The sequence below is a fragment of the Chlorocebus sabaeus genome, chromosome 20 (genome assembly GCF_047675955.1).
Source record: "Chlorocebus sabaeus isolate Y175 chromosome 20, mChlSab1.0.hap1, whole genome shotgun sequence".
In the NCBI taxonomy this organism is placed as follows: domain Eukaryota; kingdom Metazoa; phylum Chordata; class Mammalia; order Primates; family Cercopithecidae; genus Chlorocebus; species Chlorocebus sabaeus.
In genome coordinates, this window is record NC_132923.1 from 22,694,820 (window position 1) to 22,713,837 (window position 19,018).

At 44.4% G+C, this 19,018-nt stretch overlaps 1 protein-coding gene across 4 annotated transcripts; it reads right to left on the bottom strand.

Moving 5' to 3' along the window:
- Positions 1-11,878: 11,878 nt before the first annotated feature.
- Positions 11,879-18,935, bottom strand: DCLRE1B (DNA cross-link repair 1B). Of its 4 annotated transcripts, XM_037998066.2 has the most exons (5): positions 18,485-18,935; positions 17,112-17,277; positions 16,110-16,292; positions 12,510-13,217; positions 11,879-12,216 (listed from the first exon to the last, which is right to left on the bottom strand). In XM_037998066.2, the coding sequence occupies exons 1-5, from the start codon at positions 18,671-18,673 to the stop codon at positions 12,191-12,193; spliced, it is 1,272 nt and encodes a 423-aa protein (XP_037853994.1). In that variant the 5' UTR covers positions 18,674-18,935; the 3' UTR covers positions 11,879-12,190. The 4 variants fall into 4 exon arrangements, with proteins under 4 accessions (XP_037853994.1, XP_037853996.1, XP_007975695.1 ...); XM_037998068.2 differs by lacking the exon at positions 17,112-17,277; XM_007977504.3 differs by having other exon boundaries at positions 11,879-13,217.
- Between the last annotated feature and the right edge of the window lie 83 nt (positions 18,936-19,018).

The following is a 19,018-nucleotide window of genomic DNA, read 5'->3' on the forward strand; positions in this document are numbered from 1 at the left end:
GATCCACCCGTCTCGGCCTCCCAAAGTGCTGGGATTACAGGCTTGAGCCACCGCGCCCGGCCACGTTTTCTTTTTTAAAAAATCATCCTCCCCACTCTAAGATTCTCACCTTTTCTTTGACCAACTGTTACACAGCATTTAGCATCTGCATTCCATATGTCTTTCCCTATCATCAATTTCAAGCAACATCTAAAACCAAAATAAATGGTTTGGGAAGGCACAGAGACCCACATGAAAAGGGCAATGAAGCAGAACAGGAACTTGAAATTTAATAATTGAATATTATTTTTGCTAAGTCATTTTGCACTTCCCACAAACTCAGAAATCCAAAAGCCCCAATGAAGGGTCCCCTGCCCAGCACAATTCCTTACACATGGTTGGTGCTATAACTGTTTTGATGAGTAAATTACTGAGTGCTTATTCACAGTGCTCAAAGCATCAGGAACAGTTAACTATTAGAATAGGGGTTAAGAAACTTCAAATGGACCCGGTACAATGGTTCCTACTTGTAATCTCAGCATTTTCAGAGGCTGAAGCAGGAGGATCGCTTGAGTCCAGGAGTTGAAGGACCAGCGTGGGCAACATAGTGAGACCTCATCTCTATGAGAAAAAATTAAAAATTAGCCGGGTGTTGTAGTGTGCACCTGTGGTCCCAGCTACTTGAGAGGGAGGCTGAGGTTGGAGGATTGCTTCAGCACAAGAGATTGAAACTTGTGCCACTGTACTCCAGCCTGAGTGACAGAGCCAGATCCTGTCTCAAAACAAAAACAAAAACAAAAAAGAGAAGAAGGGAGGGAGGAAAGAAGTCAGGGAGGGAGGGAGACCTCACATCAGTCACGCCTGTAATTCCAGAACTTCAGGACTGGGAGGCCGAGGCAGGAGGACTGCTTGAGGACAGGAGTTCAAGACCAGCCTGGGCAACATAACAAGACCTCATCTCTATTTTAAAAAGAAGAAACCTCAAAATAACAATTATCATCATTGACTGTGAATTTAATTTTTTTTATTATTACTTTTGTAAACTCACTTTGATGAAACCTGTAAGCAGTCAACAAGTGGTTCTTTTCACTCAGGGTAGGATAGGGGAATGTGCTCTATGAAAACCCTAGAGGGTAAATTCTCTGATGTGAAATAGGCTTTTACCTGACCAATCTCACTGCTCCTAGGATTCCAGTATAGAAAAATAGGAGCTTCAGAGCCTGACGTCCATAGGAATCCTGACTCTGGTAGGTATTAGGGTATGACGGTGGGCCTCTTAATGAGCCTCACTTTCCTCATCCTGAAAATGAAGATGATAATACCTTTTCCTTAACTCCCTCATTCCATCCATCAGAAAATGTCTTCAGTGGTACTTCCAAAAGATACCCTGGCTGGGCATGGTGGCTCACGCCTGTCATCCTAACACTTTGGGAGGCCAAGGTGGGCAGATCACCAGAGGTCAGGAGTTTGAGACCGGCCTGGCCAACACGGTGAAAACCCGTCTCTACTAAAAATATAAAAATTAACCAGGTGTGGTGGCAGGCACCTATAGTCCCAGTTACTTGGAAGGCTAAGGCAAGAGAATTGCTTGAACCCAGGAGGCAGAAGTTGCAGTGAGCTGAGATTGTGCCACTGCACTTCAGCCTGAGCAACAAGAGCAAGACTCCATCTCAAAAAAAAAAAAAAAATTCCTAAATTTACTAATATTCATCTCTACTGATACCACCTGTGAAATTAGAAAGTCTGTGAGAAGTGAAATATAGAATAACAAATATGGATACTTGATACATCTATGTTGTGTGGGAAACATTTAAAAATTTAAAAATATTGGCCAGGCACGGTGGCTCAAGCCTGTAATCCCAGCACTTTGGGAGGCCGAGACGGGTGGATCACGAGGTCAGAAGATCGAGACCATCCTGACTAACACGGTGAAACCCCGTCTCTACTAAAAAATACAAAAAAAACTAGCCGGGCGAGGTGGTGGACGCCTGTAGTCCCAGCTACTTGGGAGGCTGAGGCAGGAGAATGGCGTAAACCCAGGAGGTGGAGCTTGCAGTGAGCTGAGATCGCGCTACAGCACTCCAGCCTGGGCGACAGAGCGAGACTCGGTCTCAAAAAAAAAAAAAAAAAAAAAAAAAAAGGCCAGGCGTGGTGGCTCACACCTGTAATCCTGGCACTTTGGGAGGCCAAGGTGGGCGGATCACCTGAGGTCTTTTTTTTTTTTTTTTTTTTCAGATGGAGTCTCACTCCATTGCCCAGGGTGGAGTGCAGTGGCGCAATCTCGGCTCACTGCAACCTCTGCCCCCCAGGTTCAAGCAATTCTCCTGCCTCAGTCTCCCAAGTAGCTGGGACTATCACACCCAGCTAATTTTTGTATTTTTAGTAGAGACGGGGTTTCACCTTCTTGACCAAGCTGTTCTTGAACTCCTGACCTCGTGATCCACTTGCCTCAACCTCCCAAAGTGCTGGGATTATAGGCGAGAGCCACCGTGCCTGGCCCTATAATAATCTTAATAATTTAAAAATAAAAAGTAAGGGCCAGGCACGATTGCTCACACCTGTAATCCCAGCACTTTGGGAGGCCGAGGCAGGGGTGATCACCTGAGGTCGGGAGTTCCAGACCAGCCTGACCAACATGGAGAAACCCCGTCTCTACTAAAAATACAAAATTAGCCAGGCATGGTGGCACATGCCTGTAGTCCCAGATGCTCGGGAGGCTGAGGCAGGAGAATCACTTGACCCGGGAGGCAGAGTTTGCGGTGAGCTGAGATCATGCCATTGCTCTTGAGCCTGGGCAATAAGAGTGAAACTCCATCTCAAAAAATAATAATAATAAATTAAAATTAAAATTAAAAGTAAGAGTTGGGTGCGGTGGCTCACGCCTGTAATCCCAGCACTTTGGGAGGCTGAGGCAGGCAGATCACTTAAGTTCAGGCGTTTGAGACCACCCTGGCCAACATGATGAAACCCCGTGTCTACTAAAAATACTAAAATTTGCTGAGCATGGTAGTTCGTGCCTGTAGTCCCAGCTGCTCAGGAGGCTGAGGCAGGAGAATCACTTGAACCTGAGAGGTGGATGTTGCAGTCAGCCGAGGTTGCGCCACTGCACTCCAGCCTGGGCGACAGAGTGAGACTCCGTCTCAAAAAATAAATAAATAAATAAAAATAAATAAAAAGTAAGTAAGTACTCTCTGATTAACGAAGTTTTTCAAATTGAAGATTCTTAGTCTCTCAGGAAATGTAACCTCTAACCCCAAAACTTGTGTTGACTCCAAAGCAAGTAAAACATGCTATTTCTTTTAAGAAGATAGTTATAAAACATGCCTATTGTAGGAAATAATGTTAATTCATAAAATATTCCAATTATTTACTTATAAACTGGCTTACTCATTTCTTCCCGTTTTCTCATTCCCCACAAATATATGTATTTATATATTATTTTGTGTATACATATGGTTATAGATACACTTTTCCTTTGTGAAAGCTTTGGTGGAGGAAAAGGTATTCTTTTTCACTGTAACTGCTTGTAATAAAAAGGTGTTCTAAAAGATTCCTATCTAGACACAGTGTAAATCCAGCCAGGTGTGGTGACTCATGCCTGTAATCCCAGCACTTCGGGAGGCCCAGGTGAGAGGATCATGAGGCCGGGAGTTCAAGACCAGCCTGGGAAACATAGTGAGAACACATCGCTACTTAAAAAAATAAATAAATAAAAATAAATCAAATAGAATGTAAATTACCTTTCCCCAGCTCAGCTCACCAATATCTCTGATTGCTGTAAGAGCTTCCTAAGTGGTATTCTGTTTTTATTTTTGCCCCATTCTCTGTTGTTTTCAAAAATATATATCAGATCATATCACTCCCCTAATTTAAAGCACTCCAATAGCTTATAAGTACATTTACAATCAAATTAAAACTTCTTACTTTAAACTATTAAGTAACTTCTGATCCAACACCTGCCACCCTCTCTGACCTCATCTCCTCTTCTTCTCCTTCTGACACGCTCTTCTTTGTTTATACATATATCTTTTTTTTTTTTTTTTTTTTTTTTTATTTTTGGAGACAGAGTCTCTCTCTGTCACCCAGGCTGGAGTGCAGTGGCACAAACTCGGCTCACCACAATCTGCACCTCCTAGGTTCAATTCTCCTGCCTCAGCCTCCCGAGTAGCTGGGATTACAGGCATGCACCACCATGCCCAGCTAATTTCTTGTACTTTTAGTAGAGACAGGGTCTCATCATGTTGACCAGGCTGGTCTTGAACTCCTGACCTCAGGTGATCTGCCCACCTCGGCCTCCCAAAGTGCTGGGATTACAAGTGTGAGCCACCATGCTGGGATTACAAGTGTGAGCCACACTGTGTGTGTGTGTGTGTGTGTGTGTGAAATATATATATTTCAACTTTTATTTTAGATTCAGGAGGTACACATAATGGGTTTGTTTCATAGGTATATTGGATAATGCTGAGGTTTGAGGTATGACTGATCCCATCACCCAGGTACCAAGCATAGTACCTAATAGTTTTTCAACCCTTGCCCCCTGCCCAGTTGTCCCCAGTGGCTGTTATTGCCATCTTTCTGTCTGTGACCACCCAATGTCTAGCTTCCACTTATAAATGAAAGCATGTGGTATTTGGTTTTCTGTTGCCATGTTCATTTGCTTAGGGTAATGGCCTCCAACTGCATCGTTGTTGCTGCAAAGGAAATTATTTCATTCTTTTTATGGCTGCATAGTATTCCCTGGTGTATATGTACCACATATTCTTTATCCAATTCACTGGGTTATTTTTTTTTATTTTACACATCACAAGTTACCATTAACCAATCCACTGTTGATGGGCACCTAGGTTGCTTTCGTGTCTTTGCTATTGTGAATAGTGCTGGGTTGGACAGATGAGTGCAGGTGTATTTTTAGTAGGATGATTTATTTTCCTTTGAATATATGCCCAGAATGGGATTGCTGGGTCAAGTAGTTCTCTTTTAAGTTCTTTCAGAAACCTCCAAACTGTTTTCCACAGGGGCTGAACTAATTTCCACAGGGGCTTTTACACTGAACACCAACAATGCATAAGCGTTCCCTTTTCTCTGCAGCCTCACCAGCATCTGTTGTTTTTTGGCTTTTTTTTTTTTTTTTTTTTTTTTTTTTGAGACGGAGTCTCACTCTGTTGTCCAGGCTGGAGTGCAGTGGCACGATCTCAGCTCACTGCAACCTCTGCCTCCCAGATTCAAGCAATTCTCCTGCCTCACCCTCCCGAGTAGCTGGGACTACAGGCACCCGCCACCATGCCCGGCTATTTTTTGTATTTTTAGTAGAGACGGGGTTTCACTATGTTGGCCAGGCTGGTCTCAAACTTCTAACCTCATGATCCTTCTGCCTTGGGCTCCCAAAGTGCTGGGATTACAGGCGTGAGCCACTGCATCTGGCCATTTTGACTTCTTAATAATAGCCATTCTGACTGGTGTGAGATGGTACCACACTGTGGTTTTGATTTGCATTTCTCTACACTCACTTCTTGATGTTCCTTAGGCACAAAGCTCATTCCCATCCCATCACAGCCGCTGATTCTGCCTGAACCCTCTACCTATTCCCTACTCTCGGCAACATAGTGAGACCTCGTCTCTACAAAAACGATTTTTAAATCGGACCTCCCCACCAGGTCTTTACCTGGCTGGCTCATTACTCAGGTCTCATTTTGTTGTCAGTCCCACAGATGTACTTGAGCAAGTAAGCCAGGAGAAAAAGTTTAAAATTGAAGTTTCAGATGTAGTATAATTTCTGGTAATGACAGGGTGGTGAGGTAGAGGGAGAATAAGGTCTTTGAAGATGAGGTCAAGGAAGCTGAGTGGCCAGGGTGTTGAAATCATCCAGAATGATGACAGGGTTCTGAAGGAGGAGAAGGCTGTGAGTCAGCGGCTCAAGTCTTGATAAGTGAGGATGGGAAGGAGGGGATGGTATAGCTAGATAGTATGCACTTCATCTCTCATGGGAGGAGAGATGGTCACAGGAAGAAATGGCAATAATGGTTAGGAGGCAGCAAGGAGAGTAAGGAGAACATCAATGTCACCTTCTTACCTTGAGGTGGGGGGAGAAAAAAAGAGCCTGTATGTGAGAAGCTGGCTGGAAAGCAGTGTGCTCAGAGGAGAGCCAGTCTTCAATTTAGGCAAAGAGGGTGATGGATACTTTCAGAAAAGATGCTGAGGACATAGAGGAATTTGCTGATCACAGGGCAGGAGACTTGAGAGCCTAGTGAAAGAGGGGAGGGAAGGCTGAGGATCCGGCCTTAAAGACTTGAACTCCTGACAATGACTGGGGTTTAAACAAGGTATAGGGGGATTCATTCTGCCACCTTTAGGGTGAGGCTGGGTGACCAGACCTGTTCTTATGGTCCAGGGAAGTTGCCCCAGGGTGTCGCAGCTTGGTATCCTTGATGCTCAAAGTTGTCTTCCTAAGGCTTCACATGTTGTAAGAGTTTGAGTCATAAAGCTTTGTCATAACCACTGATGTACATGGGAGAGGAGGTGGATCGAGGGCATAAAGAGATGAGAAGCAGCTTTGAAAATACCAGAGGCTGAAATCTGTGGTGACACCAGTTGTATGGTTCTTTTCTCCAGTGGTTCTGCCTTCCTTCTGCAGGAGTTGAAAAGGAGAATTCCAGGACTGATCCAAGGTTGTTGGTTTATACAGCTGGTGTGGGAGAAGAATCTAGAACCAGACCAAGCATAGTATCTGGCCCTTAGTTTACCCACAATGTTTTGAAATGCACAGCCCAGACTGCTCTGCTCTGCACACCTCTTTGGATTCTCTGAGCCTCTGATTAACCACTTGTTCTTCTGAGGTGTTTTGGCTTTGCCTTAGGATTTTACAGTTAAATCTACTCAGCACAGCATCTGAAGCTTATCATGATTTCACCCTACTCGTTTTTCCATCTGTACAAATGCATCCTTGGATGCTTCGGGTAACTGCCCTTTTGGTTAGACTTGACTCCAGGAACCTCTCCCCCAGGAAGTAACTTCATCAGCCAATCTCTCAGATTTTTCTGGGTCAGAAAGGTAGGATTAGCCAATGGCATTATCCAGAGCAAGCACTGAACATGTCAGTCACTCCTCTGTAAACAGAATTTAAGGTATGTCAGGGAGTTTAAGGCCAAACATTTTTTTTTTCTGCGATAGGGTCTTGCTCTGTTGCCCAGGCTGGAGTGCAGTAGTGTGATCTTGGCTCAGTGCAACCTCTGCCTCCCTGATTCAAGCGATTCTCCTGCCTCAGCCTCCCAAGTAGCTAGGACTACAGGCACATGCCACCACTCCCAGCTAATTTTTGTATTTTTAGTAGAGACGGAGTTTCACTATGTTGGCCAGGCTGGTCTTGAACTCCTGACCTCAGGTGATTCGCCCACCTTGGCCTCCCAAAGTGCTGGGATTACAGGCGTAAGCCACTGCACCCAGCCAAAGGCAAAAACTTTTTCTTTTCTTCTTCTTCTTTTTTTTTTTTTAATGTATTGGATACTCTTGTGAAGTGCTTTGGTTGCTTTATTCTGTTTCATTCTCCTCCAAACCCTATGAGGTAGGCATTATTATTCCCACTCTACAAAAAGAAACTTTATGCCGGAAAGCTGAGTAGTTTGCTAGAGATTATATGCACAGCCAGTAAGTCACAGGATCACTATTCCAACCCAAGACATCTAACTTGAAAATCCATCTTTTCCACTATGGCCTACCGTCTTGCACATTGGGAGAATCCTGGGAGATAAGGCTAGAAGGATAGGTTGGGCCTTGTATCATGTGGACCTAAAATGTTCTGAATAGTTTGGGTTTTTGAAGGTGTATGAGCAGAGAAAATGTTCTCAGTAACAGGTTAATTGAAGGATTTTTATCCCACCATTGAAAGGGAAATTAGAAAGCAGATGGTATGAGCCTGGATGATGGGTGGGAATTTGAAGAAATTCAGCTGATCAAAGCTTTCCTTTCCTCCTGAAGACATGTTTTCTCCAAACTTTGTATCCCTGACTCCCTAAACAGCCCGCATCTGCTCTTGCTCTGGTGCTTTGTCTCCACAAAGCCTAATTAGTAGGGTGAGTGAGCTTAACCCAATTTCCTTAGCTCCTCAAAAACACACATTTCAATGAGCACATTGAGGAAGGAACAGCACAGGGGGCAAATTTTTCATCCCACACTCTCCAAAGTTGTTATAAATTAACCAGAGGAGATAGGACTGGTAAGAGAGCCATAATACAATAGTGTAAATAATGTAAGGCACAGGCGAACCCAAGGCTAGCCAGAAGTTTTGTGTGATTGAAAGATTATTCAATAAGCTATTTATCCAGAAGAAGAACCAAGCCCAGATATCCTGGGAGCTTTTTGTGATCCAGTAGGTCAAGGATATGTTCAAAGAAGACAAAGTTACCCAGGAATGAGACAGTCAAAAATGGAAGGGTAGAGCTAAATGAAAGCATTGTGGTCAAGATAAAGACAAGCTTAACCATTCTGAGAATGCCTCACAGGTAGCTGTAGACTCAGATGATTATAAGGGAGAGCAGCATCGTTCTTTTCGGGTATAAGTGGGATCCCCTGGGGAAGAGAAAGGGGAAAGTACCATGAATCTAAGACAAAACAGCTTGTGGTGGTTGGTGGTGGCTAAGGAGCATGAGGGGTGGGAGGCAGCTAACACACTGACAGGTGCTCACTGATGGTAACATTGAAAATATATGCACGTGGGCTGGGCTAGGTGCGGTGGCTCACGCCTGTGATCCCTGCACTTTGGGAGGCCGAGATGGGCAGATCACCTGAGGTCAGGAGTTTGAGAGCAGCCTGGCCAACGTGGTGAAACCCCGTCTCTACTAAAAATACAAAAATTAGCCAGGTGTGGTGGTGCACGCCTAATAGCAGCTACTTGGGAGGCTGAGGCAAGATAATTGAACCCAGGAGGCAGAGGTTGCAGTGAGCTAAGATAGTGCCATTGCATCCAGCCTGGGCAACAGAGTGAGACTACTTCTCAAAAAAAAAAAAAAAAAAAAAAAAAAAAAAAAAAAAAAAAAGAAAGAAAGAAAAAGAAAAGAGAAGAACAAGTGGAGTCACTCAGCTGTTTCCTACCACAAAGGGCAATCTGGGTCAAGAGTGAGAGATGGTCCCCCAACGCCAGCCAGGCAGATTTTTTTCTGTAACGGGACTTAAGCCACTGTCAGTCACCTTGTGGAAAAGTACAAGTTCTCCCACAGATCATCCATTAAATAACTAATGGATCTCTAGGGAACCTCCTTTTTCCCAGCACCTTCAAGCCTAATTGCAAGATCTTCATACATCTATAGGATCATCTTTAGAGCCTAAAAATAATTTAAATTGGCTATGTAAAGTATATGCAATGCAGCATTTTTATATGAGGGACTATTGGAAAATCAAACAACTGCTGATCTCTAGTATAAGAAGGCAGACATTTTTCTTTTAGAATAGTATGGAATTTTCCCATTATGAAAATGCAAACATGGCTGGGCACAGGGGCTCATGCCTGTAATCCCAGTACTTTGGGAGGCCAAGGTAGGGGGGATCACTTGAGGCCAGGAGTTCAACACCAAGACCAGCCGGGGCAACACAGTGAAACCTTGTCTCTACAAAAAAAAAAAAAAAAAAAAATTAGTTGGGTATGGTGGTGCATGCCTATAGACCCAGGTACTCAAGAGGCTCAGGTGGGAGAATCTCTTGAGCCTGGGAAGTCGCGGCTGCAGTGAGTTGTGACTGTGCCACTGCACTCCAGCCTGAGTGACAGAGCTAAAATCTGTCTCCCAAAAAAAGCCAAACAAATGCAAACATGCTGCCAACAACTAAATTCCTCAGTCTTTTGCTTCCCCTCCCCTATGTGAATGCATATAGAACCCACTTCAAGGAACAGGTGTGACACAGCATGTGCCAAGAGTAGACGGGCTCCCTTGTTGCTAGAAGATAACACCAATATGAGGACCCCTGTACCGAGAACTACCTTATCTCTCCCAGCCACCTTCAGCCACATAGAAGTGAGACAGCTGGAGGATGCTAGAGGAAGTCCGGCTAAATTTGCCCACACAGTTTAGTAAATATTTATTAAGTTAACACATGAGATGATTTTCCATGTGTTAACATGTACCGTTCTCGTGATCTCATTTAAACTTAAAGAGTCTTCAAGGTATTTTAATGCTATCCTGTCTGCAGAAAAGATGGTCAGGAAACCTTTCTGGAGGGCAATTCAGCACAATTGGTATCAATAACTTAAAACTATAATCTACCTCCAGTAATTTAAGGAAATAAAAATGCAAAATATATGCATAAGGTTGTTCACTGTAATATATGTCATTAGAAAAACAGTACACAAAATGTTGAATATAGGAATGGCTTAGTTAAGGAATACTCATATGATAGGGTATTATATTAATATTAAAAATGATGTTTTTGAATAATATCTAATGAGTGAAATGCTTAAGATATCAAGAAATTAAAATGTAGGCTATAAAATTATATACAGTATTATCCCCAACTTTGAAAAACATTTACATATTTAATACATCTACATGCACAGGAAAAAAAAACTAAAAGAAAGCAAATCAATTAATCTATGACGAATTAAAATTTTTTCTTTATATTTTTTTGACTTTCAAAGTTTCTTTTGTTATATACAGATTAGTTTCTTTCACGAACCAGAAGCTAAAGAAAACCAACATCTGAAAGACCCATCCTGTGGCAGACATTGACCTACGGGAATTTTACCAATTATTTGATCTCCATAGTAATCATGAGAGGTAGGCATCCCGAGTCCATTTTACAGATGAGGAACTAGGCTCCACAATTTAAGCAATTGTTCAGGGCTACACAGATTTGAGCCTAGGCAGTGCTCATGTTTCCTGCGGCACCAAATGTCTCACCTGCTGTGGCTCCTAACAGAACACTGGTACTTACAACAAAGGTCACTGACAAAACAGAGCTGTGTACAGCTTTCCCAAGAGCAATTGCTTTCTGAACTCTGTATTTCTCTCTCAAAGCAGAAAACTCTTTTAAATCCCCTGGACAAGAAACGGAACCTTTTTCATTGCTAGGGCTCGAGGTTCCATCCCAAAGCAGTTTTGATCCAGATGCCCAGCTCCACAAGTCTGTGCCCTCTCAGAGCCTATTCCCTCTAGCCGTGGTATCAGCTATCCTGCTTACTAGTTTGGCATTTTGTCAGGTTATGAGCAGAAGGACAGGGCAGACTGTACACCCCCACCCCTTCCAGCCAGCTGGCTCCTTGGTCTCTTCCTTGGATACTAAAACAAACAGGCTGTGTGCTCTGGCTCCCTACTCAATCCAAGGGGTGGGGGGAGCAACAAATATCCCAGCTATGTGAACAATTGGAGGAATATCTGACAACATATTTGATCTTTTGTAACTCTGCTTCAGTCAAATAGGGCCTCCAGGCCTGGGAGTCCCATCACACCCAAAGCCTTGTTGTTCAGCTGGGTTCTAGGTACTGCTAGAAAGTTGCCCAGCCCCCCACCTGGCTCTGTTCCACATGAATCCCAGTGATACTAACTGCACATCCTCATGAAGGACACAGAGGTAGAATTTTCACTACTGTTTCAAGACCTCTTCATCGCTTCCTGTTCCCTCCCAGAGGCAGAGACAGGAAATTATTTGGATGGAGGGTCACAGCAAGTCAGTGATGTTCAGGATTGAAGCATGCAGCACCATAGTTCATAATTTTAAAAATAGAACTCCCTAAGGATTTTGATCTGAGACGAGGCAGAAGGGGACATGGACAATGGCACATGACACCGCAAAACAGCAACAGGAATAACCTGGTCCTTTTTGTTTCAGACTCTTTTTGATTCAGACCCACACAAGAGGATTGCATGTTCACAAAAGTTCGAGAAATACTGGGTTAAACAAGGTTAAACAAATTAAGTTACTGTAGGACTTCAAAGAAATTTTAATTTGCTCACGCATACTCCAAAGATTTTAAAACAAAACGTATTTCTTAAACATAATCAATTATAAAATGAAGGATTCCATAGGCACGAGGACCCCAATGAACAAGTTTTGGGAAGTGCTGCTCCGCAGTGGGCCCATAAGAGTCTAGTAAAGATAGAAAGGCAGGCCCCCAAAACAAACTCTTTCCCATCAGCCATCAGTTACTATCTTCCAAATGGCAGTGTGGGCTCAATGTTGTCCTTCTGTACTCTGTCTTCAGCAGGGTTTATGGTATTTTTCCACTTGCTGGTCAAAGCTCCTGGAAGAATACCCTGCCTGGAAAAAGTTCACTGGAGTCAGAAGGTATTTGAGTGCTAGACCCCTGAATTCACTAGCAAGATGAGGGGTGCCCTTGCTGCTGTGGGACGGGGGAGAACCATGGCCCATGCAGGCACTCTGATTCTCTGTGGCTTCTGGAACTCCATCATCATCTCCCAAGGGTACCAAGGGGGACCCTAAACCAATTTCCTCCCTGGTTTTTAGAGAGATAAACTCTTCATCTGTAGACCTTAAGGGCACTGAAAATCCCAATGGGGCAGTTAACATAGTCACCCTCTTTTGGGACTCACAGAAAGGCACTGCCTTGTTCCATTCTTTGCTATAGAGGTCTGGGAACAACTGCTTCTTGGTCCGCAAAGGATGGTGGGAAGGCTGCTTCTCAAGGTATGCAGGCCAGGGAGAAAGTTTCTCTTTCTGGGTCTTCTTCGAGTCTCTGTCAGCTTGAGATTGATCAGCACTTACCTCAGGAGATTCAAACACAACACCTTGGGTTCTTGGCCTCTTTAGCCTCCTTTCTAACAGCCAGAGAAAGCTTGGTTTTCTAGAGGAAGAACTCATGTATTGCTGTACAGAGTCCGGGATCAGGGGCATGGAGATCCTGGGGCTCAGACTGTCCTGAAAGCCTCCACAGGGCTGCCGACTGACAATGGGTACCACCTGGCAAGGCTTCAGTGCTGCGACAAAGGCACAAAGCTCAGAGTAGGAGGAATGGTCAGAGTAAGGGATGATGTGGATATCAGGATGGGAGCTGTGGATTTTTCGGCTTGTGGGAAGGATAGCAATGGTAGGGTGGGTCTGGTTCCAACGCAGCATGTTGGAATGGCAGATCTCCATATGGCCTACGGCATGGATGCGGCCAGCCGTCTCCTCCACCGTGAACACATCTGCCAGGCCCAGTAGCTGCACCAACTCCAGGCGCCGAGGACTCAATACCACCCAGGTCTGAAACTCCAGGGCCAGCTGCTCCAGCAGTGATTCCTTTCCCAGGTTGTAGAGTCCTAAATAACGTTCAATGTATTGGGGAAAGTAAGAGAAGGAAGAAAATGAAGCTATTGGAAAATCCTAATAAATCAACAAAATGTTTAACAAAAATAGATACAATTCATGGAGAAATCCAGGGAGAATATCAAGGAAGAAGCGACATTTGAGCTAAGATATATGAAGGGGAATGAGAGCATCTAGCAAGCTTCAGGCACTATGAAAACTAATAAAGAAAGCTGTCAGCCCTCAAGAAGTACAATCTACAAGGAGACCCAGAAAAACCACAGTTAAGAGCAACGTAAAGATATGTATACAGGCCGGGCACTGTGGCTCACACCTGTAAGCCTACCATTTTAGGAGGCTGAGGCGGGAGGACTGCGTGAGCCCAGGAATTCAAGACCAACCTGGGCAACCTGGCGAGACCCTGTCTCTACAAAAATAGACAAATAAGCATGTTGCTGCACGCCTATAGTTCCTGCTACATGGGAGGCTGAGGCGGGAGGATCACTTGAGTCCAGGAGGTCCAGGCTGCCGTAAGGTGTGATCGCACCACTACCCTCCAGCCTAGGCAACAGAGTGAGACCCTGTCTCTTTAAAAAAAAAAAAAAGGTATACAGTATTGTATCTAACAGGTGATGGAATTAGGGAAAGTTAGGCTAAATCTTAAAGGATGGGCAAGTTTAACCTGGCAAGGAAAGGGTAGAAAGGGTATAGTGGAAAACATTTTAAGAGGGGTCAGTTTGTTGTTACTAAAGAAGGAATTGGTAAGATATGATACCAGAGAGGCAAGAAAGGGCCATATAATAGAGGGTCTTATATGTACCACTAAGAAGCTCGGACTTCATTGTGTAAATGAAGGGGAGCCCCTGAGTGTGAAGCAGGAAAATGGCTAATTCTAATCATAAGAATAACATGCTCAGAGCAGAGCTTTAAAAACAAAAATATGGTAATAATATTATTTGACTGCCAGGATGAGAAGAAGCTGGAGTGGAAGTTTCAATTACCCAAATAGTACTTACAGAGAAAGAAATTGAGACATTAATTTGGGTAATGGTTATGGTAATAGATATAGGAGATGTTTAATAGCTGTTCTCAGACCTTTTCTGAAGAAGTTTCAAATCCACAACCAGATTGTGAACGCCTTAATAAGAAGTATGTATTATTTATATCCACTTTATTCCTGATTAGGGTTCAAAATCTCACTCTTTGGGCACAAATGGAGCTGATTTTTCTTCTCTCTATATATATTCCCACTTCCACCTCCCCACAGGTCCTTCCCTACCAGACTGGGAGCCCTCCAAGTCAGAGACTGTATTTTATTCATCTTTATATCCCCACTGCCTATTGGATACTTGGTACTTAGTTGGTAGAAGCTTATTACATGTTTGCAAAATTAATCAAGACTTACTATAGCATCCTCCTAGCCAGCTTTGCTTCTTTGAGAAAATTCTGTATTTAAATATTAAGAATGGTTAGGTCTTTATGAGTAGTTAAGCAATCCTGAGAGTAGAGGATATTTCTCAATCAATTTGGTAGTCACCCTGGAAGGTATATAATTTTTTCAATGCCTTTGTTTAGTTTCATTTTGAAACTCCTTTCAGAATTGAGACATGTCCTTTTCAAATATTTATAATGGTGGCAAATCTTTGCCCTTTTGTAGACTCACAAATTTGGAAACAACCAAAAAAGTAATTTAGAACCAAATCTATTACATGTATTTATTTTATAAAACAAAAATTTATTTTCATAAACTATTCCAAATGGCAACTCCAAGAAAGAGTCCTCGACAATGTTTTATACTATTTATAATCAGTAGAAAAAGCACATAGCTGCTTTTTCAGTATACTTAATTTAAAGCACAATGCTCACTTAAATATCTATGTTCTGATAAATTTCATTCATTCATATTGAATGCATCTGTGTCAGGCATTAGTGGTATACCTATAATAAAACAAAGAGCCTGCCATAGTGGAATTCACATTCTAACAGGGGGAGTCAGACAATAAAAAGTCCAATAAATACATATAGAATATATTGCAAGGTGATGAGTGCATATTGTCCCTCTTCTACTTAAAATCCTTCAATAGCTCTTGGTTGGGTTTAGGATCAAGTCCAAAATGGCTTAAGAGCACTACAGCTCCTCTTGCCTTTTCAGCCTCCTTGCCCACTGTGTGCCTGTCATATTGGCTGCTGCCTCTCTGTTCCACAAACACACAAAGTCTCTTCCTATTTTCAATGATGCTCTTAAGGAGTTTATGCTTGTGTGTGTTTGTATGTGCGCGCGTGCCTATGTGCATGTGCCAGAGGAAGTGGGTGATAGGCAACAAGCAATAGCATATCTAAAAATGTATAGAATATATGAGTGCTATAAAAAAATGAAAAAAATGAATTGGTATAGGTGACCAGGAATTGGGAATGGGGATGGTGGGCAGGTTGCAGTTTTACTTATTTTATTCATTCATTCATTCATTGAGACAGGGTCTTGCTCTGTCATCCAGGCTGGAGTACAATGGCACTTACATGGCTCACTGCAACCTTGACCTCCTAGTGGACCCAGGCAATCCTCCTGTCTCAGCCTCCTGTGTAGCTGGGACCACAGGCATGCACCACGCACCACCATGCCCAACTAATTTTTAAATTTTTTGTAGAGACAGGGTCTTGCCATGTTGCCCAAGCTGGTCTCAAACACCTGGCTCAAGTGACCCTCCCGTCTTGGTCTCCCAAAGTGCTGGGATTATAGGTGTGAGCCACCATACCTGGCCAGATTGCAATTTTAAATAAGGTGGTCAGTGTAGGAGAAAGTGAGAACTGCACAAAGATATGAAAGCACAAAGATATTTAAGTGAGAACCCTTAAATAACTTAGTTCACTATGTACAGGTGACAGGAAACTGAAAGGAAACAACTCACCAATCTTTATGTTATGTTGTGGGTGTTTTCGAATGAGCTGGACAATCTGGTGGGCAGCTTCTTGTCGGGAAGGAAGAACCAGGGCTGGGTTGCAATTGGTGTTGTCTAGGTATAAAGTATGGATCTGTTTCCCCAGTGTCAGGGCTGGCTCCTTTAGCATGGATGGTGTGTATCGAAAATCACCTAGAATATGTATATGGGGGCAGAAGGTCAGAGACAAAAAAACAGAAGACAAGCCTCTCCTACCTCCAACAATAGATGGGTGTTTGCTTACTAGTCTGTGAAAAAACTATGTAGCCTGGCACTGAACTATGCAGTATAGCTGCATGGTTTCTTTGTTGAAATATCTCCATCTTGCTCCTGTTTTTCAATTACTCTTCACAAGGTTTGGACCCTTAAAGAATGGGAAATTGGCTGGGTGCAGTGACTCATACCTATAATCCCAGCACTTTGGGAGGCCGAGCCAGGTGGATCACCTGAGGTCAGGAGTTCGAGACCAGCCTGGCCAACATGGTGAAACCCAGTATCTACTAAAAATACGAAAATTAGCTGGGTGTGGTGGTGGGCACCTGTAATCCCAGCTACCTGGGAGGCTGAGGCAAGAGAATCACTTGAACCCAGAAGGCAGAGGTTGCAGTGAACCACCATCACACCACTGCATTCCAGCCTGGGTGACAAGAGTGAAACTCCATTTCAAAAAAAAAAAAAAAGAGTGGGAAATCAGTTGAGATGGGGTCACTATGCTCATATGTGATGAAGTTAGAAGGCCTTCAGCGCCTCCAGACTTCTATTGAGTTAAGGCTGCTCAAGAAAAGTCTGCCAGGTGTGGTGGCTTGTGCTGATAATCCTAGCTACTAGGGAGGCTGAAGCGGGAGGATCACTTGAGGTCAGGAGTTTGAGACCAGCCTGGGCAATATTGCGAGGCCCCAGTCTATACATTTAAAAAAAAAAAAAAAAAAAAGTAAGTCTAGAGAAGTCACTGGGATTCCTTGAGAGGCCCACCTGTGTAGAGGATGGTTCCAAAATATCCTTCAAAGAGAAACATGACAGAACCAGGACAGTGATTGGCATCGAGGAGGGTTACAGTCATGGTCTCTCGTCCAATTTCATCTAAGGGTAATACATGGCTCTCACCAATCTCCAGGGGTTGGATCCATTGCTTAGATACCTGAGAAAACAGTTAGTCATCCCAGTGACCACCGACTCCCCTCCCTGTTACTTCCCCAGGTCAGGGACTATGCTTTACATGAATCAGGAAAGCTGACCAAATCCTGAGTCACCGGGAGCAGAAGCTGTAATGGGGATTCCCAAGCAATCTGCCCTTCCTCCTTCCACTCGCCATCCCACCCTTTGTACAACTTAATTAAGAGTTCAGCTGGCCGGGCGCGGTGGCTCACGCCTGTAATCCCAGCATTCTGAGAGGCCGAGGCGGGAGGATCATGAGGTCAGGAGATCGGGACTGTCCTGGCTAACACGGTGAAACCCCATCTCTACTTTAAAATAATAATTAAAAAAAAGGTGGCGGGCACCTGTAGTACCAGGTACTCGGGAGGCTAAGGCAGGAGAATGGCGTGAACCCGGGAGGCGGAGCTTGCAGTGAACGGAGTGCCCTCCAGCCTGGGCAACAGAGGGACACTCCGACTGGGTGGGGTGGGGGGAAGAGTTCAGCAAACAGTCTAGTCAGCAATTTTCAAACTTACTCCTGATCTTAATATCTTGGAGACTTAAGGGTGGGGTGGAGAGAGAGCTGGAGAACCACCCAGCACGTTAGGTGGATTCTTAAGATAAGGCAAATTTAGGCGGGGCGTAGTGGCTCACGCTTGTAATCCCAGCACTTGGGGAGGCTGAGGTGGGCGGATCACTTAAGGTCAGGAGTTTGAGAACAGCCTGGCCAACATGGTGAAATCCCGTCTCTACGAAAAATACAAAAAATTAGCTGGGCGTGGTGGCGTGCGCCTGTAATCTCAGCTACTCAGGAGGCTGAGACAGGAGAATCTCTTGAACCCGGGAGGCGGAGGTTGTAGTGAGCTGAGATCGTGCCACCGCACTCCAGCCTGGCAGCAACAAGAGCGAGACTCCGTATCAGAAAAAAAAAAAAAAAAAAAAAGGCAAGTTTGGGAAACATCAGCCTAGCTTATGTATAAAGGTAGCAATAGTTTCCTTGGCTGGACTAAAATATCTCCTCAACTTATAGCTAAATATCTCAAGTTGGTCACTTGGAAACCACGTTCCTATTCTGTGTTAAAGATGCATTTTTGGGTTCAAACAACTTCCGCATCAGTCTTGGTGGCCATTCTATGACTCAAAGAATGACAGGTCGAAGTCCCAACCCAGATGCCTGGACCACCTCTCAGAGACTGACTCCAGCCCCATACCTGTAGGTGACGATGCAAGAGGTGGGCTGTAATCGGGGAGCAGTAGAGGGGCCGGGCCCAGGTGCTAGACAGGCCCACGGTGTGGTCCGAGTGCATGTGAGACAAGAAGAAGAGCCGTGCGGTGCCAGCCCGACGTAGGCTCCAGAAGTCCACTGCAATGGGCGTATGGGGGATCAGGACCCCATTCATGGTGGCAGGGTTGTAGTCACCAGTGGGATCTTCTCCGTGGGGGCAGGGCTCCTGCGTGAGGCTTCCACAACAGCGCCCCGATAAAAGTCATGCTGGGGCAAGAACAGGGCCAGATACCCTAAGGGAAAGAGCCCAGCAGAGGAATAAGTCACTAGAGTGGGCAGAAAAAGGAAGTGACCGTGCCGGCGGGAGCCCAAATAGCGGAGGGCGCTCGACACTCCCAACCGCGCGGGAGCTGAGGCCAAGCCGGGCACTCAAAGCGCGCGCTGCTGGGAGGAGACAGGCCGAAGTAGCCGATTTCCGATTGCCCGCCGCAGCTCCACCAGAGGGAGCCGCGCGACTGCG